Source organism: Salvia splendens, chromosome 6 (genome assembly GCF_004379255.2).
Source record: "Salvia splendens isolate huo1 chromosome 6, SspV2, whole genome shotgun sequence".
In the NCBI taxonomy this organism is placed as follows: domain Eukaryota; kingdom Viridiplantae; phylum Streptophyta; class Magnoliopsida; order Lamiales; family Lamiaceae; genus Salvia; species Salvia splendens.
The window spans coordinates 37288501-37315685 of NC_056037.1; the positions used below are offsets into that span (position 1 = coordinate 37288501).

General features: G+C 36.7%; 1 protein-coding gene across 3 annotated transcripts; it reads right to left on the minus strand.

The window, feature by feature from the left end:
- Positions 1-26: 26 nt before the first annotated feature.
- LOC121807630 lies at positions 27-27185 on the minus strand. Of its 3 annotated transcripts, XM_042207901.1 has the most exons (49): positions 27044-27185; positions 26830-26977; positions 26578-26655; positions 25783-25895; positions 25294-25387; positions 24897-24940; positions 24345-24413; positions 23441-23502; positions 22741-22945; positions 21618-21686; positions 21443-21522; positions 20527-20676; positions 19647-19710; positions 18997-19098; positions 18416-18604; positions 18170-18297; positions 17199-17349; positions 16685-16783; positions 16467-16568; positions 16019-16077; positions 15834-15936; positions 14726-14905; positions 14538-14651; positions 13921-14186; positions 11730-13249; positions 10458-11632; positions 9647-9772; positions 9416-9571; positions 8369-8965; positions 8225-8296; positions 7671-8135; positions 6836-7019; positions 6501-6749; positions 6101-6416; positions 5908-6024; positions 5375-5648; positions 4953-5066; positions 4791-4874; positions 4390-4440; positions 3716-3895; positions 3309-3619; positions 2902-3231; positions 2777-2840; positions 2451-2597; positions 1675-1779; positions 1491-1601; positions 1310-1414; positions 986-1055; positions 27-899 (listed from the first exon to the last, which is right to left on the minus strand). In XM_042207901.1, the coding sequence occupies exons 2-49, from the start codon at positions 26924-26926 to the stop codon at positions 217-219; spliced, it is 10224 nt and encodes a 3407-aa protein (XP_042063835.1). In that variant the 5' UTR covers positions 26927-26977; positions 27044-27185; the 3' UTR covers positions 27-216. The 3 variants fall into 3 exon arrangements, with proteins under 3 accessions (XP_042063835.1, XP_042063836.1, XP_042063837.1); XM_042207902.1 differs by lacking the exon at positions 4390-4440; XM_042207903.1 differs by lacking the exons at positions 23441-23502; positions 24345-24413; positions 24897-24940; ... (3 more) ...; positions 26830-26977; positions 27044-27185 and having other exon boundaries at positions 21443-21537; positions 22741-22809.

Here is a 27185-nt window from a genome sequence, read left to right on the forward strand (position 1 = left end):
TGGCGGAAAGGAAAAAACAGTGAAAATAACAAAAATATGACTGATTCAAATTTTATTTCCAACATTTAACGATTTCTAAGAAATACACCCTTTCATAAACCTAGATTGCAAAATTTCATACAATATGACACTATACAGAAAAAAGATCATTAAAAAAAGCTGTATCAAAACATAGCAAAAAGGCAAATATGAGACTCAAGAATGCAAAGTCCATTCCTACCTTATATTGCTCTGGTGTAGTATATATTTGGCACCCCACCCTTGCTCTCTCCCGCTTTCGATCATACCTCGTAGCATTCGCAAGAAATCGTCTGCTTCTTCCTCCGATCCCAATTCCAAATTGGTTTGCAGAAAAGGGAGCGGCGTGTGAGAGCTGCTCCAGAGCTTCCCTTTTGCATCGTCACTCCCTCTTTTCGGATGCTGAAGGTTCTGTCTAAACGACGTGGTATCTGAACCGCTTCCAACTATGTGCACCACCTCACCATCATTGTCAGCAAGAATCACACTGTCTAAACCTATTTCTGAGAGTATTTCCCACTTTGGATCCGCAGGAACTCCTTCCGACTCTATCAAACTGGGACAGCTAACAACTAAGATGAGTCTCCCGGTGATCAACACGTACTGACCAGACTGCTTAAGCGCTTTGCAGATGACTAGTGTCTCATCCCGCAGATTCACATCGGTTTCAGTGAGAATGTACGTCCCAACTGCTTCATCCCATGAGTAAGGCTTCAGCGGGGATTCTGAGCTTAAAGGCCGGGGTAAGCGGACCCTAAAACACCGGTAACCCATCTGGTGAATCCTACTGCGGTTTCTGATGCTTTGCGCGGTTTTTCCAGTCACCTCGAGTATACTGGCTGCTGGTCTCGCCACGAGCCCAGTAACACCCACAGCAATACCTGTAGAAAAAACAATGCAACACGTCACTATTAAGCCAATAGTCGAATATAAGGTGAAAATATCTCTTGCTAGCAGACAGCAGTACCTGAAAGTACTCCAGGCAGGCCATGTTTTTCAGCCCCTTTGATTGGTGATTGAAGCACACCAGTTAGCCCCTAAGGAAAAAAATAAGTTTCACTAAATTTTCGTAATAATGAAGATATTGGGTTTACCCCGCAAGAAAATGATACTAGCCTAATCCGGCTGAAAAAAATCTTCATTCTGTTTCTCAATATATCACAATCCAGAAAAGTGAATGTAAGTGCGTTTCAAAATATGAAAGAGTGAGAAGACTATGTAATTATTTCAACGGGGATGTAAATTCAATGTTTATTAGATACACACAGCAATCAAAACTAAATATAAGCACCTCGAGGAATTCATTTATAACTCCTTTACTGTGTGAAGACATCCCTTTGTGTTGTCTTTCTATCATTGTTGCAGTTTGGTCATCAAATGTAAATGCTACAATCCCCTGCAAGTTGAGACTGTGTTAAAATACAGCTAAGAGATAGATGTATGTGCGTTCATGTCTATTCTAGAAAACCAACCTTATGTGCAGCTTTGCTGAATTGACTAGTAGCATCACTTATTGCATAGACTGTACTGCTGAGGAGGCTCGTTGTACCTTGGGCCATACCGGTTATAAGACCAGTCGGGTTCTGCAAAAGAGATTTCAACTCGAACACTGTTCTCTTTATAGGGGGGTGGGACAGGAAATTTAGGGAAGTTTACCTGAATTACACTCCACATTGGAAGGGAGAAGAAGTCTTTGATGCCGAGACCTAAGCTTCTAGCAAATCCCACAGGATTTCCAATAACCCCAGCAGAACCGAAAACCTGCATTGTCACGTTACTAATGAAACTTGATTGTCATGGACTATTCGGGAACAACTACATCAGAATATAAGTTCACCAAGGCTCTCATAATTTCAATGACGGGAGTTGACTGTTAAGAATTTCCAACCCAATAACATGAAAACTGCAGCACAGTCCTAAATTTGAATTCAAGAAAGCCAAAAGATCTCTATGATCAGTTAAACTACTAGAGAAAGAAACCCTTTTTCAGTAGTCATTCTGGAATGCAATTAAAACTAAAAGAGAAGTAAAAAAAGGTAAGAATCCCTCCTCCGCATTCAGCTGTCAATTAAGTGACACATTTGACTAGAAGCAATTCTGTGGTTTCAAAACTTCAATCTGGAGGGTCAATTTAAGGAGAATATTAGAAAACCACCTATAATCTACAAGTATCATACTATCATATTGCAGAAAGATCCATTTTTGCTTAGAGTGCTTCAGTAGAGTTAAATTGAGGTGTAAAGTGTTTCCATTAAGTAGTTATTGCTCATAACTACTATGGCTTCAGTCGGAGTTGCATTTTATAGTGATACCAAAATCAAACAAATGAACAGAAGAGAAAAGTAGGCCGAAGTAAAGAGGTTAGTTCTAAAGTATGGGAAAGTAGAATGCAAAGTCACATGCAAACAGAAAAAGATCTTGTAGGAAATTACCTTGTACATCTCATGCAGAAATTGCCGCGTGTAATGACTTACGAGGATCTCTTGAATGGTTTCCCAGCTAGCTATCTGGTGCGAAAGAACTAACTCTTTGAAATGAATTTTTGCACCCTCAACATCAGCAAGAGCCATGAGACCTCTCTATGGAAACAATACTATAAGTATAGAAAATGGAGAAGTGCCAAAGAAAATCGCTATTAATTAATGTCATGTAAGTGGGCAAATATTAATATTATAATGCCATGCCATTTAGGAACTGGCTAAAAAGGTCGGATAACAAGGAGAAATTAAATACTCCATATTCGATGTTTTTCACTTACATGAATAAGAGATTCTCCAGATGTTAGGACACAATCCCTGAGGATCCATGGGCTGCTAGAAAAGCTGAAAGAAGAAAAGTATGAGATCCACAGCATATGTGGTTTGGAACTAGGTTTAAGCTAACCTCAATGTAAGTTTAATTGGCCCCATATCAAATAGCTCAACATATACTTTCTTCTGGTTCCGTGCAGAAAGGTGAATTTGTTGCCACGGAGCTCCAATAGGAACGATGTTGGGCAGCAAAAACTTTGTTTTCTGATCTTCAACAAGGATAGCAGAATATGGAGCATTTCTAGAGGTTTCTCCAGTGATCTCCAATTCCGGGAACAACAAATTCTGGGTTGAGCCTGTATGTTGATAAACTCTACTCTGCAACCTAGATGATACTGTTTTGCAGAATTCAAACAATCTCAGTACGATTTCTTGCTCAATCTCAAGATACAGATCTGCCATTCTGCAAAGGAAGGGAACACGGTACTGAGAGATATGGCCTTGTAAAGTCTAGAAGTAATCTTTAGAAATACGACAAACCTGAGGGTAATAGATTCAAATGAAACCAGTGATGTTTCGGCGTTTCTCCACTTGGCAGCACCTAAGAACAATACTGGCTCATACAAGCTCGAAGTGGTAGTTTGATTTGTACTTCCACTGATATCTTTAAGCTTCATCCCATTTACCATATTTCCCTTGCTTCCAGAGTTGAACGAGAGGATTACAGGATATGGACTTGTACGTAATTGGTTATCAATTTGTAATGATGCAATTTGCAGGGAAAACTGTTGTTGGTCTAAGCTCTGTGCGAAGGTAAGCTTTGTGTTCTTAGCAGATGCAAAGAGTATCTCCTACAAAATAAAAAAAGGTAATCCCGATTTAATATGGTTATTGGGATGTAAGTAAGACTGAAAATACAGACACATATGCTTTCCAAGATATGATACCTCAGGGTGAGAGTTCATTAAAGAGACTCCAAGAAAAGGAATGTCAACTGAAACTTTTTCTTTGTAATTAACAAATGACGCATACTCTTTAGCTTGCTTTCCATTATCTTTCAACTGAGGAACGTGAAGTCTCTTCAAATCATTCAAAACATGGTAACTTGAATCGATGATACTGAGGACCTGGTGAAATAAGAGAGGAAATTTGATAAGCATATAAGATAGGAAGCCCTAACTTAACCCAAAACCATGGTCAAAGGTAAAGGGTTGACTCCCTATTATATGCTATTCCACACTTTCGTGTGAAACCGATGTGGGATCGTATCAATCCATCCCTCTTTTAAACCGGACGTCCACGGACGGCACACGCCACGGGCCCACCATCCGCTTTACGGCCCTTTTTCCTTTCGGGCCCACGTTTTTTTCGGTGGCACCCCTTGGTCACACCTACGGGTAGCCCCTTTCCGTAGGACATCCGGATCCACGTTCACCGCACCAAATTGATAAGCATATAAGATAGGAAGCCCTAACTTAACCCAAAACCATGGTCAAAGGTAAAGGGTTGACTCCCTATTATATGCTATTCCACACTTTCGTGTGAAACCGATGTGGGATCGTATCAAAATTATATCCTGAAGCAAAAATGCTATTCTATTAGCAGAATTCGGCATACAAACCTTTATTGCTCCTTCTGAATGGACAGATATCAACAATTTTCTATCAGGCTTCTGCAAATGTTTAAAAGGACTAGACATGAGAATAGCAAATCAAATTTCCTAGACAGACACATGGAAAGTATGAAGAAATTGGAGGTGGTGAGCCATTTAGCAAGGGCTTTGGGTTTCTTTTTGCTTGTTGCGCTCGGAAATTCATGATTATCTATAAGCCAGCCTTTCGTTTTGTTGGTTCATCTAGAAGCCAACTTCAAAATTTCTGCCACTTGACATGACACATTGAAGGACCCATTTATAATATCATGAGATAAAAAGGTGTATAAAGAACAATATGGAAGTTGAAATCTCCGAGAGGGAGTGCCATGTTTATAGGAATATTATTATCAGAGCATGTAAAATTGTACCTCCGATGTAGCTGAAAGGTACACAAGTGAATGGGCTGACACATCATCAATAGCATATGATCCTAAAATGCGTTCACCCGGGACCTGGCGCAGTTATAAGTCTGAGATTATCCACTAAAGCAGCCACTTGATCCAGTCAAAGACTCAAATTACCATACATACCTCAACAACAAGACGGTGGGGATAGCAGGGTTCATCCCAAGCATAAGGAGTAGATGTGTAGGAGTGAATAACTGTTTCAAATGATTCACATTTAGGCTGGTAAATCCGCAACCTCTACAGAATGTCAAAGGATGGTGTTATGTAGTTGCAATAGCAGAGAAAAACAGACAACAATCCATAAAACTATCACGACCCCGGATTTTGATAGTTTCCAAAAAAGGGTTTCGACTGTCGAGCTTTTCATTGCAGGAAAACCAGTAATGAACAAATTACAACACCCTAAATGTTATCAACAGCATCATGTGTAAAATTTTCTTATTATTTTAGAAACAAAACACGTGACCTTGTACATATTATCATTCTTCTCTTTGGTTTTCCCAAAGTAATATCACTAACAAAGCATAAGTGAAGTATAATCTAACCTCCCTTGAATGGTTGTCAATCCTATATGGCATAAAGCCAGTATCATCGTCTGACAGAAGAATTAAGTTTGTCCCGGAGTTTCCAGTTGTGCTCCCAACAATCTTTTCTTCTCCAACAGAAACATCAGCATTGCGCACTTCTACTCGCAGCATGTACACAGCAGCAGTCATGTAGTTGCGCATTTTAAGCTGAGTGTCACCTAACTGCTTGGGTAAGAAGCACCCAGACCACTCCCATCCAGGTTCATCAAAGCGAACAGAAAGCAATAACTCCCTGAATATAAGAGACCATATAAAATTTAAAACAAAAGTAATGGTGCACACCATGGATCAGCCTCCCCAATACTATACATATTATAGGTTGGAACATTAGATATAAATGGAGTCGTGATAAGAACATCTAGAAAACAAATTGTCAGTAATACAAACCTTGAGCGAAATCTATTCTACATGAACTTATTTTCCTATAAGCTCAAGTTTAAGCCTCACTACAATTAGGATTGCCAAGATGAATAGGAAATGGATCATCAAACCTTTTACTATCCATCCACTGAATGTAGGCATGTTTTCCAGCTTCCAATTGAAAAGAGGAGTCCGTACCCTTTTGCTTATAACATAAAATTTTGGTGCAAGCATTGACAATCACATATCTGTTGATGAAAGGGAATCAAGTGAGTAGAGTGATAAACACACAAATCAATTGAACAAATAGTTTTGAGCAAATACCTGGGCTGAAAAGTGATAATTTTTGTCCTCCCATAAAATGGTGCAGCCACAGCAGAAACAGATAAGACATAACCGGATAACATTGAGGGTTGAGGAACAAGAACACTGGTAGAACCAGTTGGTGGAACTAGGGAAAAGGGGGCGGACCAAGAACGCTTTTGGAGATTTTCTATGACAGAAGGCACATGTCTACCGAGCTTCACCATAACCTCTCCGGAATACGAGTCAGGATCGGGAGAAAAAAGGCAAGCTGAAACCTTTTTACTACCACTTTCTACAAGATCGGATGTATACGAATTTACTTCATTAGTAGAACCTGCGGGAAAAGTAATAAACCAATTGCATAAATGACTCTGCAAGAATCAATAACATAATTTCCTGGGCAGTATGTGGAGTTTACCTGAAGCAGGTACATCCTGATCAGATAAAATAAGAGAAAGGCCATCTTTCTTTTTGACAGGAACATTCTTCTCATCTAGGTCATAGCATGAAGGAATGATACAGCTAAATCCTTTCATTTCGTTTCCAGAGCTTGAGAGTGCCAGAGGAAATCCAGTACAGTTAAACAACAAAAATGGAACAGATATGAATAGTTCACGAGATCCAGAGACCGCATCCATCACTTTCTCCATCGTAACGTATAATGGTCCTACATCATTTTAAGTAAGCTTCTATATTGAATCAAAAGTATTTTTTGACATGTTAGATACATGATGGAACTAGATTTCAACATACCATTAGTAAACTCAGACTCAAATTTAACTATTTCAGACACAGAGAACTTAGTTCCACTGAATCTAGCTTTTTCGCTAAATGATTCTGCACGTGGATACTTCAAAGTTGAAGGCTTGAATCCATGCATTTGAAATGTTATTGAAAAGTCATGAGAAGAATCGATATGGTAGAAAGAAGTTTCCACCTGAAATTCAGAATAACGAACATTAGATTTAAGACAGGCATCTCCCAGTATGAGGATCATAAAAATCAAATAAAATCATGGATAGGGGTATAAAAACGAGTACCCGCACCCAAAATTTTCAATTTTATTCCACCTGAACCCAACACGCAATAGTTCACGGGTATCCCAATTTTATTCCATCCGCACCAAATTGTGGCATTTTTTTTACTAAATTAAGAAAAAAACAGCAAAAATTTAAAACGATTCTGATAATTAAATGTTAACTACAATTTGTCAACATGGCATAGATATAACCTTTATGTAACTACAGGTTTCATTATGATTAGTTTATTACTGATCATTTTGATATCTAAGCATATCAGACAAGATAAAGCCGAATTTGATTTGATGTAAGAGGTGAAGGAATATTTATAATTAGCAAATGTTGGAATCAAGTTAAGTTCCAGAAGGAAATCCTATTAATTTATAATTAATTGAGAAGGTTAGCTAATACGGATCATTCTGTAAAGCAAAGTATTTGCAATAGCTATGGAACCATTTTACAATACATTACTAACAACACGATTTGTAGCTACAGTAAAAAATTGAAGCGAGCAAAGCAGATGGAAGAAAAGCTTCAGAAAGTACTTTGTTCTTAGCAAATTCACTGACCTCAGAAAGAAATGATGTACGCGTGACGCCAGCATCTTCTAATGTCACAGACATCAATTTCATGAGATAATTTTTCAACACCAATGGACTTGTTAACATCACTTGATATAATAATCTATTCTTTGGTGTCTCCAAGTTGTGGGAGGATTGACTGTGACTCTCTTGACACTGGTTACCGCTATCAACACCAATTACCGAATACACTCTTTTCCCACAGCCCACTGGAGAAAGACACTGACCATTCACGGAAATGCAACAGCGAAATGCCTCACTGCTAGGAAGAGAAGGATAGCAGACAAAGGAACGCAAAAAGCCTATTTTGACATCTCGAGAGATGATACTTGAGATATTATAAGCTTCACTCCATAGGTACGAGTCACCAACAGGACGCCATCTTATGCAGCCTGATTCAGCTAGGTGGAGAGGGAGAGGAAACTCTTGACCAGGATATATTGGCCCTAAAACCTGAAACAAGAAATATTAGAAGCTTAAATTGACACATTAGGCTCTAATTCCACATATGAGAGAGTAATTGGAAACTATTGCAAAATTACCTTCGGAGATAAACCGAATGGAATATCAAATCGCACTTCAAGCACCACTGAAGTTGAGTTTAAAATTACAACCTGATAACAGCAATTAATGAGAAGACGGAAGAACCAACGAAATTTCAAAAATAGGTCACAAAGTAAACATACTGTTGAGTATAACCGCATCAACTTAGTAAACCGTTGTACAGATACATCAATCACTACAGGAATAGCGAATCCTTTATTTGCATCTGCACCACCATTTCCTTCACTCGTTCTATTTTTAATAGAATTAGCATCACTATGAAATTCAGGGACATGGCAGGACTTTGAAAACTGAACTTCAAAGTAGTTCCGACCGACCAGATCCATTGAGATGGGAGAAGAAGGTGCAGAGGTACCCTCCAGTTGGAAAGTAACATATCGATGTGCTGACTCCAGCAATTGTTTGTCGTTGAGTCTGTCAGAAGAACGAGCTGGTCTGTATCTGACAAGTAGTTCTTCAGGTGATTCATTGATATAAATAAGAGTAGAAGATCCAGGTTGCAAGACTCCTTCTGATGGGGACACGTCCAAATCATCAGCCCCAAGTTTATGTTGACACGCATATAGCAGGGGCAGAGTAGTCAAATTTTGCAGCATGTATGGAGCATATCTTCTAGTCCCTACACCTTTAGCTATCTGTAAATTTGACAAGTCTGGGCTTTCTGTCATTGCAGTAAGGCTCCATGCATCATTGACCATCTCAACTGCCCTCGAGATAACCTTTCAGCAAATTTGAAATGCATCAGTGATACATAATATAGAGGCGTATATATGAATAGGGAGTGGGTCAAATAAAAGCATCTGATTCTAAGAACTCATGCACCGTACCTATAAAGTATATGCACTGAACCTATATGTCACTGTACTAAGCTTTACACTCAGCAAATACCGCAAATTACTTTATAGGTTATGTGCATTTACTCGATACATTAAGTGCAAGAGTCCTCACAATAAGAAGTTTTTATATGAACTGCACTATATAGAAAGCGGTAAAAAGAGAAAAGATGCAGAAGGCAAAAGTTAAGTTAGTAGAAATATATTAAGATACAACGATGAGCATGACCATTTGTATGAACAACCTGTGTCATATTAAAACTTGGGGGTATCTCTTGACATGTGTAGCATTAATAAAACTTCTACTATGCAAGAAAAATGGTAAAAGGATTGTACCTCGATAATGGGTTCATTAAGATTCAGATTGAGATGTGTCTTGGATTCAAGATTGATGTCTGTCGTGATAGTGCCGCTGAAGAGAGCTCTCTCATCCTGCTTTCTACTCATGCTTAACTGGAATTTCCAAGGCTCTAGAAAAGGCTCCCACAAGACCTATAAAGAGTACAGTGACCAAAGTGCTCCAATGGATTATAAAGACGGGAAATAGTACATAAATAATCTATCCACCTTGTCAATGTTGTAGTAGTTCACTTGAAGGTCACACCCAAGAGATCCTTCAATTTCATCCTCAGTTACAGTGGACCAAAAACTTGAATTTCTCACAAGAAACTCCAGCAATGGTCCATTCGAAGTCTGCTCAAAAACCCAAAAAGATAAATAAATATATAGGACGTGAAAAGCCAGCAATAGTTGTTTCCTCGAGATGGAACAACAGTTATTTCAATGCCACTAACAGATACAGTTTCTCATGTTATGTCCATTGTCGACCATTTTCTGCACCGACTTATTATTAATATAGACTCGGTACATATAGTAGTTTCTAGAAAGCTGCATACTACTATCTTCCCAATAAATCATTATTTGGAATGACACTCAAGTATTCAACTGTTTCTCGGGTGCTTCTAACTTCTACAAGATTTCAGCTAGAGTCTACATTAAAAATGCCAAAAAACAATTAGGTGGGGGTAGGGGGTAGGGGGATCCATGTCACTGTGGCAGAAAGAACATAAACACATGCTCAGAGGTACTACTCTTTCAGTGACTCTGCCTAAACATCAGCCTTGTATTATTTGGAATTGAAAATTCAGTAGAACGAAAAAAGTAGGTGAACCAACTAATAGAGTATTCAAATTTGTATATTAAGCCTGCAAACATAGTTTTTTACTCTTAAACAAAAGGGAAATAAAGGAAGGAGAAGATGGGGTTTGGAGCAAAGTGATGTATATATTCCCCTTGATCTATACATGAATATAATTTTTCCAATAAAAGAATCAAATATTGTAACTGACTAGGGATTCGTGACAGTAAATATATATACCTTCCAGTCATTTAGGTGAAGAGACAATCTCCTTAGTTGGGCGTTTATGTTCATTCTCTTGATAAAAAATTGAGGTGTATCTTCTGCTTTCTCAAACCATGTAAAGTAAAAGAGGTATAGGATGTGATTTCCGAGAGACAAATCCAGACTATCAGAACGAATGAACAAATCCATGCTCAGATTTTCAGTCTGATTTTCAAAAATTTCTGCCTCAAGGTAGATTTTAGTTAACTGGAGAAGAGGCCAACTTTGTGCAATGTCTCCAGATAATAGCTTCAGCACTGCATTCGTGTAATCAGAATTGATTGCAAGTTTCACACTTTTGCCATCAGAAACAAATTCGCTGTTTTTACTTTGCAGGCTAATGGATATAAAGCAGTTATGATTGCCACAGGCATCACCAGATGGCAACTCATGAACATGGGGCCTTCCAAATGTGTCACATGCACCTCCGCTAACCAGTGCAGGAAAATGTATAGACAGGCCGACATGTTCTAATGTTAAAACAGATGAACCCGCATCCAGATCGATGTCCTCCGGTGGAACATGACTTTGTCTATCTGACGCCACACTTGGACAATTATCAGCAGTAACACTGGACAAACCTTCAGCAGATGCACCTGAAACCTGTGTAGACAGTTTCTTGCTGAATGAAACAAGTAGATCAATAACCTCATTCCAGTCAGGCAAATATAGCCACACATCCAAACTAGGAAAGGACAAAACTATCTGATTTTCACCATGACGGGATACTACAAGAATCATGTCAAGGACTGACAAGCCTGAATCAGTACAAGAAAATTCAGCAAGGGCAACAGAGTTTAGCAACGAAAATAGTGCCACAGAAAAGAAAGAGATATCAAAAAAGTGGGGTTTGCCATTAATCAATGATAAAGAACAAACAAAGTGCATCTCAGCCTCCGCTATGATTTCAGAACATGTTGAGTCTCTTTTCAACTTGTGTAATCTTAGTGATAATGACCTCACACAGAATCTCATCTCATTGGTTGTTACATCTGCACTTTTAGACAGGAGCGCAGAATGCTCCATTAATTGTTTCTTTGTCTGTAGAAACCGCACAATATCATAAGTGAACATATTGGATTCTTGTTCCACCAAGGAAAACTGATCGATGACGTAACCCAGTGCATCCAGTCCAGTGATTGTACGTTCTTCTGTAAATTAACAGAATAATATAAAAATTAACTTTTTTATAATTGAAGAGAGATCTGTTAGGAATCTGATTTAATTAATAATACAAAGTCCTCATACCTTCAATATCAATCACGCAGTCATTGACCAAAGCCATGATACAAACTGGATAAGAAGCTGAATCAGTCTGAGAATAATAGGGTATTCTCACCCACACATCTGCAGTAAGCGATGCAATCAATACCAGTTTTTGGCATCCGTCCAACGGATTGACTACATCCTTTCCCAACAATATAACAGACAGGGATAGGTCACGTCCAAAGAAATCCAAACAATGATTTCTATCAAGAAATTTTCCAGCACCAATGCAGCATGAGGATGGAATATTTCTGGTTAATGAACTTCTGTCACTACTTTCAGAATAAGTAGCAAATAACTGTTTGATATCAATCTGTAGCAACCGACAGAAATCATTATCAGCAGGTGTAATCACATTACAGTCAACTATCTCGAGACTAAATGTAGTAGAGCCCTGAATATTCATAGTATCAGAAGGTAGTACTTGTTCATAAGGGCTCCAATCTGGTAGTGAGAAATAACCAATCAACATCGCCAAAAAGTCCGGAGGCAACATGCAAAGGACATGCTGGACATAGAAACTCAATTCACTGTGTGAATTTTGTAACTGAGTGTTCCTTTTCTTCAGACTTATATTCAAGATAGGTGAATGGTTTGAAGATAAGGGTCCCCAAAGAAATTCATGAATTATTTTTTTCCACCATGATGTAGAAAGAGACGCTCCTTCTGTAGAACATACCATATCCAACATGTCTTCAGAAATGGTGACTACTGATTTTGCCAAGGGCACCACAATAGTTCCAATAATGCAAGTGGCATCATGAAAATGCATAGTGAGATTGGTAAGATTCAAATTGACAAGAACTGAATCCCTGTTTATAAATGTACACATGGAAGAATCAGAATCAAGATTAGAATTTACAGGTGGCCTGGAAAACATCATTGTTCTGTCTGGAAGGCTAACTTCAGAGGGTCTGAATTTCTGGTCTCTCAAATTGAGTGTTTTATTGAACTTAAGCCTCATATCGTCAACCAAGTTTTCAAGGTTACAAAAAGATTTTCCATCCTCAAATGTAGTAGAAAGGAAGTGATCCAACGGGATGTTTACTGATTCACTGAAACCAATTCCATTTGAAAGACTATGTTGCTTAGGTTCAAAACCAAATATTGGCGAGTTTTGATCTGCTACATTGTTTTTCTTGTCATCAAAATCAGAATGTCCATAAAGTGTTATTTCGTCAAAGAAGCCAACCAGCTTCCGGACAATAAATGGATGGCAATGAATTTCAAGACCACTCGCACATATTGTGTATTTCTGAAGGATCCACGAAGTATTTCTCATAGCTACAAAATGCAGAAAAATGCAGTGAGGAGAAAGTGAAGTTTCATCTTCCAAAAGTCCATTTTGACCATCAACACTCATGTTATGCTGATTTTCTGATAAAGAGCCCCGGATGCTTGAGCAAAGCACATGGTTTTCACAATCATCTTTCGCGGAACTAGCAGATACCTGACAAGCTTGAAGAGAAACCCAGCAATCTGGAAAATCTCTTTGGTCGTACCTACAAATGACAAAACGAAAAACTTATGAACGACTAGACTTTACCGGTGAGTGCCAGACATTTCCAGCTTCCATCAGAATATCAAACCACAGACTTATATGGTATTCAATTAGTTCATTGGTGGTGCTAACACTGGTGAATGAAGTTGTAGCATGATGTCTTTTTTAAGTGTTTTGCAATTCCTGTAATAGCCAAGATCTCCAACCATAACAAACTCCAAACTATGTGCGCAGAACAAATGAAACTTTCTGACGTCTAACTAAATAATCCAGCAGAAATCCGAGGTATGACTTGACGTGTTTATAGTTTGGATGAAAATGTATGCATAACAGCCAACCATTTTCATACTTTCGGAGGAAGTTTAGGTAAGTAAAAACAAAAAGGAAATAATTGAAAAGGTTTAGCAGATTACATTTCTCCAAGCATAAGAAGCCGGTTGCAATTTAACATTTTGTTTCAAAGTTAGGGTAACCCACATGCAGTGTTTGAAATGCTTGGACGACTGGGAATACTGCTCACAAAATGAACCGAACGAACAAGAATATGCACTATCTCACAACAAAAGAACATCAACTTTATAATGAGGTGAAGAACATGCCGCATGCATGCGCGTAACTAACTCCAACCTCCTTTTTAGCAGAGAAAATAAAGTGTAAAAATAGCGTACGTACCAAACACCTAGTTCCTGGAAATTGAGGTTCAGTGTGCACCCATCAGCCAAATTGTCTTCAAGATTAACTAGCAAATAAATTGCATCCAAACTAGCATCAACAGAGAACCAGGTATTCTCAGAGGCCTTCAAGTCATTTGACTTTTGTTCAAGTGAATCTGAGGAGTCTGATGGAAGAAGCATGCTAAACTGTGAAATCAATCCAATAATTTCCCCATAAACAGAAGCAGAGAAGTGGGCCACAAGTGAGGGCACCTGCACATGAACCTAAAAACAAAACAATACACACCAAAGATGTAAAAGGAAAATATACTACTATTAACAACAAATAATGGTGGCTAATCCACTCCTCGTTCATTATCCCTATACAGTATGTTTAGACAAAAGAGGCTCACACAAAATCCATAGCCGAAAAGAAAACTCATAAGGAATTTAAATAATGCTACCACTTACTGCCAAAAAAATAGGCACTGATGGAGAGCCTCCACTTTACATTACTCCCAAAAGAACCAAAAGGTGCAAGAAAAATTAATGAAGTAACCATGGAATTATCCACTGAAGAAACAATAATGCCATGGTTGTACATTGAAAAGTAGTGTAGTCAACATTACCACCTACCTCAAAAACCTTTAGAACTGGTTCATCAGGTAAAATACAGGATACCAAGCTTGCAGAAGCACTAAATTTTTCAAGGAGGGGGAGAGTTACAGAAGAAGGCATGATTATATTCATCTGCAAAAAAGTGACTTTTATAATCACCCTGCATGTCCATAAAAAATTAACTTGGACAGAGTAAAACCACTGACCTCTGTATCAGATATCAGGATTTCAAAGTGATCATAGAGGTTATGAAGCTGAAATCCAAATTCAGAGCCTCTGGGACCAGATCCAACATGATCCAAAAGATGAGATGTATCTCCGATGGGAGAAGCAGAAGAGGCTATTTCAGATTTGGATGTGAAGGAAATAGCTGCTATTTCTATAACCTGTCAAAATGAATCTACTAAGAACAAAGAATAGAGAAATAAAACTGCCTAACACATAGTATTAATCACTCAACTGTCACACTAAATAATAAAAGGTATAGAAACAATTCACCAACAGGAATTTTGCGAAGTGCTATTCTACTAAGCAAAAGTTAAGGCGCTTGGGTCTGATAGAGAATAGAAATTGCTGGAGAGCGGGCCATGCTATTCAACAAGGAGCAAAAAGCAGGAAACTATACAGCAGAACTGATGGTACATCGACTAGGATATTTTTATGAACAAATGTTGGATATCTGCTCATTCAAATTATGGGATCTTCTATAGCCTAAGAACACCTCTATAACAGTGCATACAGAATATTCATTGTTATCCGTTAAACTAAGGGAAGGTCTACCATCTTGCGGATGGGGTTTCATTTTATGTTTACAATTACATTATCTATGTTTAACAAAAATACTATCCCATTTGATTTCTTTACACTTACTTCATCAGGGCCTATCTAAATATTTTTACATAGTTCGGATAGGCCAAGTTTAGCCTGACCTGGTGAGCCAAACGTGGCCCAAACTTTTGAAAACAAAATCAGGTACAGGATTAGGTTTTCCCAGCTTCTAAAAATGAGTTAGAAAGGATAAATTCTTATAATTAGTACCCAGTTCGAAATTTAAATTTGATCAAGTAGAAGCCCTAATCAAATTAGGTTCCAATTGTGCTAATGCAAAAACAATATAGAAGTCTAGGTAACTAGAATCAGAAGTAAACTGGGGACACATTATGGAAAAAAGCAGTTAAATTATCTGGAAGAGACACGTGAATTTTTTTCAGATAAATTATTTCAAATTATTGTTTAGAAGATGCATCAACCACTTGTGAAAAGGGGAAAACAGAACACGTTTGCAGTAGCAAAACAAGGGTATGGAAAAGATACCGTATTATGCCCTCCATTATTAGCATGTCCCCATGGTAGATTAATGGCAGTATTCAAAAGATTAATATCCCACGTGATCTTCTTACGACTAGATAAAACGTAGCTGCAAAACAAAATACAATGCAGAACAAAAAGATTATATAGGATGATATAAATGAGGAAGACATCACCCGACAAGCACATACTCAAGTTTTGATAGAAGCCGTGAGTTAGGATCATCAATTCCATTTAGAGACAGCAGGATCTGAAAGAACAATAAAAGTAACATCGTGAAAACACTGTTTACTCTAATTTCCTATAAAATAAACTCAGTCTCATGTAGATAAATGTAAAAGGACATGCAGGTAAGATCTGCAGTTCTTATGCATAACATTATAATAATATATAAAGATAAAAGAAAATCAGAAAAAGATTGTGTTGATCCTACACATAATTTGAGACATCTTGGTGAACACTTAAAACCACAGGTTAATGGTATATTAATTGCAAGTCGCTCGCTCAATTCTCACGATATTATCAAGACAAAGGGCAAAGAAATGAAGAGAGTAGTCATATTTTGGTCAAACTGGGAAGTCATATTCTTGCACACCACAATAGTCAAGCAAAGAGAATACAAAAGATGACTTATGTTACCCTCTGCTGTTGAAAGCTCATGTGGTGTAGAACATCTAAGAAATCCAAAATATTCTTTAAAAGCTCTGAATCACAATATAGCTTGGTTGGACTAAGCGTCACCTGAATACAGAAACTGGCAGTCATCAAACCCAATAAACAGAAAGAAAATAGAATTGTAGACAATGTTGTTGCAGTCTGAAATAAATGGACTTCAGAGCTAAGGGACATAGGAAAACCTTCACTGACAAATTACTATCAGAACTGGGTGGGGGCATCTCCACTGTGATATCTAAAGAGGGAAGCTGCTTGCCCAAAACAGCATCCTCTGAATTCATCTGCGAACAATCAACTCCAAGTTCAATCAGCTGAAAACTTATAAATTCATGAATCCAGATATATGCATGACCCATTTGGTCAGTGACAATGACTCACGTAGAAACCCCTGATAATTATTGGTTGAGCACTTTTAACATATGAATACACAGGATAAGATAATCAACTGAAACAACAGATTCACTAGAAGATCATAAAAAAAATTACCATTTCCAGATACTATAGCCTTCACCAATCCAGACATGTGTCAATAGCATATCACATGAAACTCATTTCTATATAAAGAAACTAATAAACTGATTGAAGTCATCTTACATCTGTGTACTCCTCTATGTGTCAAATCATATCCAAATTATACTAGGGGAAATAAAAGTTACTAAAACGATGAAAAATGTAGAGAAGTAAGAATATACAGACCTTTTTTGATGAAAGAATAATTTGATTGTTGAATGGATTGAGTATCTTAGCAGAGTTGACTGAGGCAGTAATGGCAGCAGATTCCTCCCGGACCTTAGCCTTGATAGAAATCCCACTGAGCATCAAGTCAGCAATATTCTGACCCAGCTTCCTAAATGACCACCAGAATCACAAAGAGTATAATACTTTGATGCGCAATAACGGTAAAATCAATCATTAGATATACATGCTTCTATCTACAGGAGAGTAAGGGCTGGGAGGATGATAATATCACAGATCATCAATATACAAGATCGACCAAGTTAGCAACCTATGAACTCAAATCCAAAATCAATTATATAATAAGCAAAACCAATGGGACCCCTAAGTACCTAATCAGCCATCTATTTACCATGCAACCAATCACATGAGAGAAGTATCTAATTTTGTTCTCCTCTAAATTTGTAGCCACTAGGACTTCATCAATATTACTCTTGAAAGTTCAAACATGACATGCGGCAAAATGATTTTAACATACTACTAGATAAGCACAGTAGATCAGACTGATATCTTTTTAGGAGAAAAAGTGTCGACCACATATGAATTCTTGAACTTTCCCTCGCCCACAACATAATCTATGAACAATGAAACTGTTGTGGCTTTGCTGCTTAAACATCAGCCAAAATATAAAAGAGAAAGGGAGAAAGAGGGTACAGTGTGCCAAACCATTCTAAAAGCATACTGTGTCTGCTGGCTTGCTTAGATACTGCTTTGACCCTTGCCCAATTAATCTAAGGGCACAGGTGAATTACTACAACAAAAATTCTAGACGTAGTAGCCATGTATTACCCATGCAACACAACTTAGACCCTGAAGTCGCACAAGATCTTAATTTAGTTCACCACCACATGTATCATCAAAGCACTTTCTTACAAAGTTATTGTAACTATAAAATCCCATCAAAGAAGTCATACAGAAAAAAAATTACGTACATGCTCCGGAGCTTGGTATGAATATCAGAAATATTGATCTTCACTGAATAAAAGTACACCTCTTCCTTAATAGCAGAGTCTCCAATCACTGCAGGGGCGGGATAGAATTTTGTCGCCTCGTATATATCCTTCAGAAAGATATGTCAAATCTTCAGTACCAACCAAGTTATACATGCTTAATACTCCAGCAGTTCAGTGAAATCTATATATTGATTGAAAGATTGAACTAAACAACAACTTTCATACTTTGATCGCATCATCTGAAATGACACCAGAAAATTGATTAGTAACATCTGTCCCCCCAGCTCCAAGCATCCCATAAGATAGCCAATTCAACCATCCACGGGGTTTGTTAGGAGGCTGATCATCGTCTACTGACTTGTTCATGTTTTCACCATTGCTACCATACTTTGATGATGGTTTTACCAGGAAATCCTGCCAGAAAAGGGAGCATAATTACAAGGAACACTACTCTGATGAAATGACAATTAGGTGTCCATTTTTCCTCTAGTAGCTTTCCATATAGTGAGTGGAAGGCATGGGTCGGCAGGTCAAAACTTGGATAAAGATAGTTAAGGAAGGCATTCCAAATTTTGGTATAACTTGCAAAATAAGTGTCGTTATGCTGACCCCAGAGGTGGGAGCAATGATCTATAATGATGATGATGCTGAATTACAGATAATTACAATGACAATGAGATATGCAGTAGGACGGAATAAGCTGCCAGCTAAATAATCTAAAATATGTTAAACTGATGGCAATGGCCTTAATATAAGCTAATTACAATAAGAAAGATGAAAAACAAACTTGTTAGTGGTCATTTTACCTCTAGTTCCTGTTCGGCAACAGCTCTGTAATTCAAAATATCTTCTATGTCAGTTTCTTTTTCCATTTCCTCCAGCTCCTGCTCGACATCTTCATCTATCATCTGATGGTTGGAATCAGAACAAATGGTTATTAAAGGGAGCAAGAGACTACAGAACAGAAAGAGTGAGTTAGAAAGCACCATTTTAAGGTTTCAATAATATATAATTCAAAGGAAGTATCCTACGGCTGGAGGAATAAGTAGCTCAATCCTACTAGATATACCGTATTGTGGCGGTCAAACATAAAGGGATTAAGAATTCCCGAAAATGGTGACAAAATATAACTTCACGAAAATGTAAGATTAACATGATTTTTTATAATAAATTTTTTAAACATAAATGAAACAGCCAAACGTTGAAATTTATCATCTCATTCCCTTTAAAGTCAAACAAAGGGAAAGTGGTCTTCTTAGTCTTTTATTTGTGCATAAATCCTAGATTCAATCTTCAATTTTGTGGCTACTTTTGAAATATAATGTTCATATGCTTTCCAATTTAATTTCCATTCCTTATTTCTAATTCTACCAACTATTTGTCAGAAAATTTAGTGCATAACTTCAGAAGTATGGCTCCTGTTTAAGCATTTAAGTACGTTGAGAAACTATCTCACCTGGTCATGTCTGAGGCATTTCAACTTGGCCTTGTACAAGTTCACATACTTCCGGCGAGAGTTTCTACCATTTAAACATAATAAAGACATTATTATACAAATTTCCAAATGCAGATGAAAGGGAGAAGTCAGTGCATTTAAACTATTCTGACATTTATATTACCATAAATGTAATAAACCACATAAGCATATCATGAAGAAATAGAACAATGTATATGATTTCTCTTATCTCAATTCCCTTGGTCTTTTTCACATTACTTTCTCACTTTCAATTAGAAGCACTCAATTACAAAGTCTAAGCAACTGTTGCTTGCTATATTTATCTACACGAGATTCATCCTTAGCAAGAATGAATCCAATTTAATTGGATGAACAAATTCACATGCATTTCATTCCAAGCAGGCAAGCATATATGTTTTGATGCACTTAATGGTGTTTTATAAACATTAAAGAAGTTAATTCACACTTCCTTCGGGAGGTAGCCTCTCTGCAATTTGGTTGACTAACTAAGAGATGAAATTCATTCGATTGCAATTGCGAGGCAAAAGCATAATGAGTATACTTTAGCTTTATAAATTGTATTATTACATGTCTCGGTAGTCTGCAATGCTGCTTCACATAAATTTCAGAAACCTAAAATAAATATCACCAGAAAGAAATAGCCAATAGTATTTTTCAGCCAAAATAATAAAATCATCACCACCATCATCCGACTAACATATCTACAACTTCAAGACCTCTGCAATGCAGATTAATTCAGATGCAAGTTGAACAAGAAAATGGAAGTAATAATGAGAGACAGCAGCGGTTGAAAACAAGGTCAAGTGCAGTAGCCAGCACTCAACCAGATTACAAATGATACTTTTAGAGATCAACTTACAGCCTCTCTGTGAAGCACTTCCAAGAAGTTCTTCTCAACCTCCTACGAACATCAGAAAGAACAGACTCTTGAGCATAGTGCCACCATGCCTTTTGCCACCCCTTTAGCTTTTGCTCTAAAGGGCTCCTCCAAGGGCGATAACACCCATAACTACAAGATGAAAGATAAAAAAATAAACCAGAGTTGTTTAAATTCAAAGCAGTTCATATTTTGATAGGCAATGCCAAATAAAAAGGATCAAAGATCATATGGCAGGATATATGAATGAGAGATGGAAAGAACGAGGTCTCTGCAAAGTAGAGTATATAACCCAACTTTCAAGTCTTGACCCAGCTTAGGTATAACCCAATTATACCTAGTTAGCTTGGATCGAAGTTATTTTTAATTACTATTGCTGGTTTATGGCATAAAAGGTGCAATTATTTTCAATAAATGTTTAATATTTAATCCAGCATGAGACTGAATTTGGTTTACATGTTTATGGGGATTTATATCCCTCAAAGCTGAGGGATAACCTGAATATAATTAAAGGCACTGCCAGGAAGTCAGGTGCGTACAAGTGACAAATAGAGACTGCTAACATAAAACAACAGGAACATAAGCATAAATCGCTATTGAAGAACACAAGTGGCTACCAAAGAAATTGTTTAGATAACTAGCCAAAATAATAAAGAATTCAAATGAATAGGCATTCAGATCTCATCACAAACAGTTAGCAAGTTCATCCTGTAATTTCGTTTTATTCGAAAATTGCAGGAAAAAGATTCAAGGTAAATGTAGTGTGATAACCTGTTTGACATATAAGCACGCCAAAACCAAAACCAAAACCAAACCAAAAAAAAAACGGTTGTCTTTAAACTAAGCCATTTACAAATCAAATACAGAGAAAAAGATGATAGCAAAACAGCAAGCTTACTTCTCTCTCAATTGACATATTGATACATAATCAAGAAGAGACAATATCTGCTGCAATTGATTCTCATCCATTGAGGTAGCCTATAAAGCACAATACTAAAAAAAATCATCAAGAAGATTCGGATGAAAAAGATGCGACGTAAGAATGCAAAATTTGTAGTGAACATTGACTGTACCATGCTAGCTAGCTCAATGTTGACAGTATACTGCGGAGCATCATTTAGTAATTTCCCTGATTTGTTTACCTACATGAAATTGATGAAAACTCAAGTAGGCGTGACAATAATTGTGTCATATATCAATTTAATAACTTTGTAGCAGAGATAGGTACTATGCCAGGCATTATCATCATCATCATCATCATATTGGTCAGCTTACAATCACATCCACAACAGACAAACAGCAGACAGCTTAATTTAAGGATCGATGGGTAGTCATTAGGGAGAGAACATAGGAAACAAATTTTTGTTAATGTAAGTTAAATTGCTGCAATTACAACTTGGATAATAATTTATAAGAAAAGAGCAAGACTCTATTCAGTAATCAAATAATATTGTTCAGCGGTATAGTACAACATATTTTAGCCAAATATGCAAGAACAAGATACATAAAATGTATTAGAATTCATCTAGTGTTTCATGTTCAATAACAATTTCAACAAACAAATAAATTTAGATTTTCCAGCAACCATATTTCCTTTCAGTATTAGCAAAACCATCAAGCTCTAGCTAGCAGATACAACCATCATGAAAAATTTTATGCTAATATAGTATATTAAAAATCTTAACACAAATAAAGTTGATATACCCAATCATTTAGCAGTTTGAGTTTATGTTGTTTGTAAATGTTTCAAATAAAAGGAAATTCAGAACCTGACCAGGCATATGAAGTTACATTTTTCATTTCTTAATTAGAGAAAAGTAGGTTTCAGTAATTAAGAGTACCATAGTCAGGTGTAAAAGGTTGTATGTGAGTACATTTAGTTCTTGAGTGGTTACAAGTTTATGCCCATGAGGAGTAAAAGTTTCAAAAAAGAGTAACTCAGAATACAATCAGGCATTAAATGTTTTGGAAATAAAAATAATAAGAAACAAGTGGATTTTAGTAATAAAATGAAGGCACGTGGAATGAGCAATTCCATAGTGAGTGAAAAATACTATCTACGTACAATGGTCTGGCATAAAAAGTTAAGACATGTAAGAAATCAAGAATACTGCTGGCTCTAACACTTTACTCAAGGATGCAAAACATAAAATGATAATATTATTACCTAGGATAGAAGAAGTCAAAGATGCTTACCGACAAAGATACTGATACATTGAGAGGAGCTAATATTTTTGAATATTTATTATCCTCAAGTTCTTCCTTTCCCATACTATTCGAAATGTGAGCATTCTCCATCTTCAAATCACTAGCTTCTCCGTAGGTATCACAATAAAGTTCTAAATTCTGAATTTCAATCAATTTGTTGACTCGACCCCCTTTAACTTTGGTAGTTGCCGATCTGAAAGAAAACTTAAATATCCACAAAATTGGAATAAAAAGAAAATTGGAACAAACTTCTAAATTCTAAACTTTCCACAAGGACCCAAGAAAGCCAATTGTTGATCCATCAGTATGAATAAGTACTTCGCAAAAGTTGAGGCATGCGACAAGATTGCTTAATGGTTCACTCACATTTTTGGTGGATAAAATTTTGATCACCAAGGCAATTTCAGTGACTTTCTTTCTTTGTTTTTTCACCCAGAAACAGTAACATCATTATACTATTACAACCAGTGGACATAGCATCCACTCCAAATGCCTTTTTTGTTCTTTTTCTAAAGGGGGAGGGGGTAATAAAATGTTAAGGTATTAACTATTAACATTGAGCCAAAACAGTGAAATTTGCCACAACAATGTGTTCCAAACTTAGCTTCCAAATTTACAAAGAAGGCTGTAGCTACCACATTAACCTGCTAATTAAACAAAAAAAAAGATCCAAGGTGAGGAAGTATACCTGAAAGCAGTTTGCTTCATAATTGTCAAACTTGAAAACTTCAGTCCAAACAGCAGATCTTCCTGCAAAACATCAAGTCCAAATAATACAAATTACCACTACAAACTGGGGATTATAAAGAACAGCATCTAAGAAATTAACAATAAACTAGACTTTGGTAATGAGTTAGGTCACAAATTTCATAAATTACAAAGAATGTGACAAAAAACAAACTAAAGCTGGCTCTCAAACTATCAAGAGAAACAATCGTCCCAACTGAACTCTTGTTGTAAAGAGATATAGACACGGTCCACATAGATCATTCAGATAGTGATATGAGGAACAATATTGAAACATGCAAGCTTAGATTAGTTGACCTCAGTGAGTTGGATTGTCAAATGAACCTAAATATACACAATTCAAGATCCTTTGCCAAAATAATGCTCTTTCTCGCATGCACACCCAGTATGAAATAACATTCTGCAATTTTTTATTCTGTCTAATGTAAAGAGTACTGATAGTCTGATATTGAAACTTAAACACCATTTAACATGTGATTTTGACAAAAGACCTGTATTTTTTCGTGCCAGTAGGGAGAAAAGGTATAATCTAGTAAAAGAGCATACTAAAACAGAGCTCATGAACCCATTTAGACTGCAAAAATTAGACACAAATCAATGATTGACTGAACATGAGACACCCCACTAAACACCTAATTCATTAATCACACTATACCATGTATAAGCGGGAAATATCAATGTAGAGAGCCATAGATAAGATCTTCGGAGTTAAATAATTTATACCGTACAAAAAGATGAAGTAATTGTGTCGAAAAAGAATTTAATACTGTTTGAAGGTAAAGACTCATGGGCATCAGTAAACAAATAGGATATAGCATATATTTATGACGGATAATAAATCATACCGCTGCACTCCGTTTTTCACAGTAGAGGACATGAACATTTCTGATGGACACTTGGATGCTGTCAAGAATCTTGGACATAATGCAGGAAAGTTAAGAGAGAAAGTGAGTAGAAGGGGAAAATAGATTAACTGAAATGTTGTGCCAAGAGGAAAAGTAGAGCACTAGTAAATGTCAAGTATGATCTATAAGCCAAAAGAATAACTTAGTGAAACTGTCAAGGCTATTACTATAGATTATTAGATTGATTAAATAACATCCTCTAAGATAGAACATCATTTGTTAGATGAGATTGTTAGTAGCACTAGCAATATGAAGAACACAGAAAGATAACAAGAATTCAAGAGAAGAAGCTAGCATATTCATTAATTGTTTGAGTATGTCTTAAATATCTTCCTTAATTGATATTGGATGCGCTAATGTTGGTTCATGAGATAGATCACTGAGAGATAAGCTTATCTTCCCCCAAAATACAAGATGTAAGCCAAAACTTGGAGAGATGTTCTAACCAGAGAATGAAACACGATTACCAGCTTGCAGATAGCAAAATAGTACCTTAGCAGTGATATGTGAAATAAAAGATTTTCCAGTCTGATTATCTGCAATAGATATGTTTTCGTGAGAAACATTTTAAACCAAAATGATGTTCATGATAAGAGGAAACAGTCTTGACAAGGTAGTCATTATGAGAACTAATAACTTGTAGTCATTTTGTATGCTACATGATAGTTTCTACACGGGCACCATATATCAAAGAAGATAAAGGTGGTCACAGCAAGTACTGCTGATTGATAATACTAAAACACAGAATTAACAAAATTGCTCTTACTCAGCAGAATAAAATTCACTTTCTCTCAATAACCAAAAACCCAATATATTCATAACAATAAAGAATTTGTGGATTAACAAATTCCACTAGCGAGGGCCGGATAATCAAAGTCAAAATCCTCACCACATACGCGTCTTGATAGCTTTGCAAGTTCAGCTGCTGCAAGCTGGGCCTTTTTGCTTGCATATTCTCTTCTTTTAATAGCATCCATTGCCCACTGCAGCCAACACCAGTCAACAACAAAAAAAATGTAGTGAGTCACAACTCAAAAGGGTAATGAATTCATTGATGAGAACGAGAAATGCTGGTAGGTTCCCCTTGTATCCTCCCCTAAACACATCATGCGTATCTGAGATCCTAGACCTTGACAAATACGTTAAACCCTTCGGTAATGGAACTCATCAATAGAACTAAAGTATTAAATCAATAAAGATGCAGAGGAAAATGTGATTTGCTTCGGGACTTGCAGAAGAACTCATCAATAGAACTAAAGTATTAAATCAATAAAGATGCAGAGGAAAATGTGATTTGCTTCAGGACTTGCAGAAGAACGTGTTGTTTATAATATTCACGTCTCTAATTTTCATGGCAACAATCTAAAAAGAAAATTACCTCCTTGTCATCTCTTTGAGAGAGACAAATATATACATCCTCCAGAATGATTATGATTGGGTCCCACCCTAGTTTCTTCCAGGGAATTTTGATGCTTAACTTCCCAACCATGCCTATGAAAGCAAACACGTAGAGGTCGTCACATGATAGAATATACGACCTCACAAATCAACTAAACAATATTGGTAATAGAAGATAGGTTTATCCTTAAAGGCCAAATAAGAGAAGCAAAAAACTAGCAATAGGTGCTGGCAATGCAATAAGGCAATAACTCATACAGCATATTAATGTATTTCTTCACTGAATCACACAATGGCCTCTTTTAACCCAGACTATCAAATCATATGACTTTGATGATCTTTATGTTGTCTATTCTATCATAATATCCATCAACCGACGTACTCGTGTTTTATTTTTTTCTTATACAACTTAGGAGTCGTCATATCGATCCCATTAAAAGTAGCATGAATTGCCACAATAACATACAGAACTAATTAAACTTTTGACAGGTAACCTAGCTTTTACAAAAAGCATAATTTTCGTCGCCATATACATCCCAACTCTTATTGGTCCCGTTGGCTACAGAGAAATGCATAAATAAATAAATCAAAAATACATAAAGTCCATTTCTATTTTCGTATAAAAAATAAATCATCATAAAAGCATGTCAGATTCAAGGTGAATTTTCAAGTTCATCAAAGTGCGTGACCAAAAGCATATGCTTTGCAATACAAATGAGAAGCAAAACACTTGATTTATCTATACTTGGACAATAGACGGCACTTCAAATTTTACCTTGTGTGAAAGCAAACGGTAGCCGTAGGTAGTCAAAGGCTTCGAGAATCAGCTCCACATTTTCCAGTAATACTTCCTCTGAATCAAAATTCACATGTGATTCAAATATGAAATGATCATTTTATAAAAGTAACCACCTAAAACTCAATCTCCAGCTAATAAATTTCCAATACGTACAATATAAGAACTGGAATAAGAAGAAATTCCCAACCATTATAGAAACAGAGATAACAAAATTCAGAGCATTATTACCATTCCATAGGGTGATCTTGAGCTGCTCTTTTTGGATGTCTTTAATGTATTTGCCTAGGTAACCCCATATTAACTGCCTCACCAATCCCTCAAACATCCTTTCTATATTTCCTTCTCTTTCAGCTTCTTCTCAGTTCGATTCCATTCACTGAACCACGGCAAACAATTATAAGCTAGTTCAAACCAAAATTAGGAACCCTAACCGGCAAATTACCTCGACGGAAAATTGATTGCGGCTTGAAGAAGACGGAATAACGGAAATTTGACGGCGGAGGGCAGCGGCGGTTTGTGACATTTTCGTTTTTTTTTACCTTTTGTTTTCCAAATGTATTTTGATATTTATATATGGCAATTTA

Excerpts from the sequence above, each read along its gene's own strand:
- LOC121807630 (XM_042207901.1), bottom strand. The coding sequence starts at position 26,926 with ATGTTTGAGGGATTGGTGAGGCAGTTAATATGGGGTTACCTAGGCAAA. Across the intron at positions 17,350-18,169 it reads CATACCAAGCTCCGGAGCAT|GAAGCTGGGTCAGAATATTG; the intron begins GTACGTAATTTT and ends GTGGTCATTTAG. Across the intron at positions 1,780-2,450 it reads TTCTGCATGAGATGTACAAG|GTTTTCGGTTCTGCTGGGGT; the intron begins GTAATTTCCTAC and ends GTGACAATGCAG.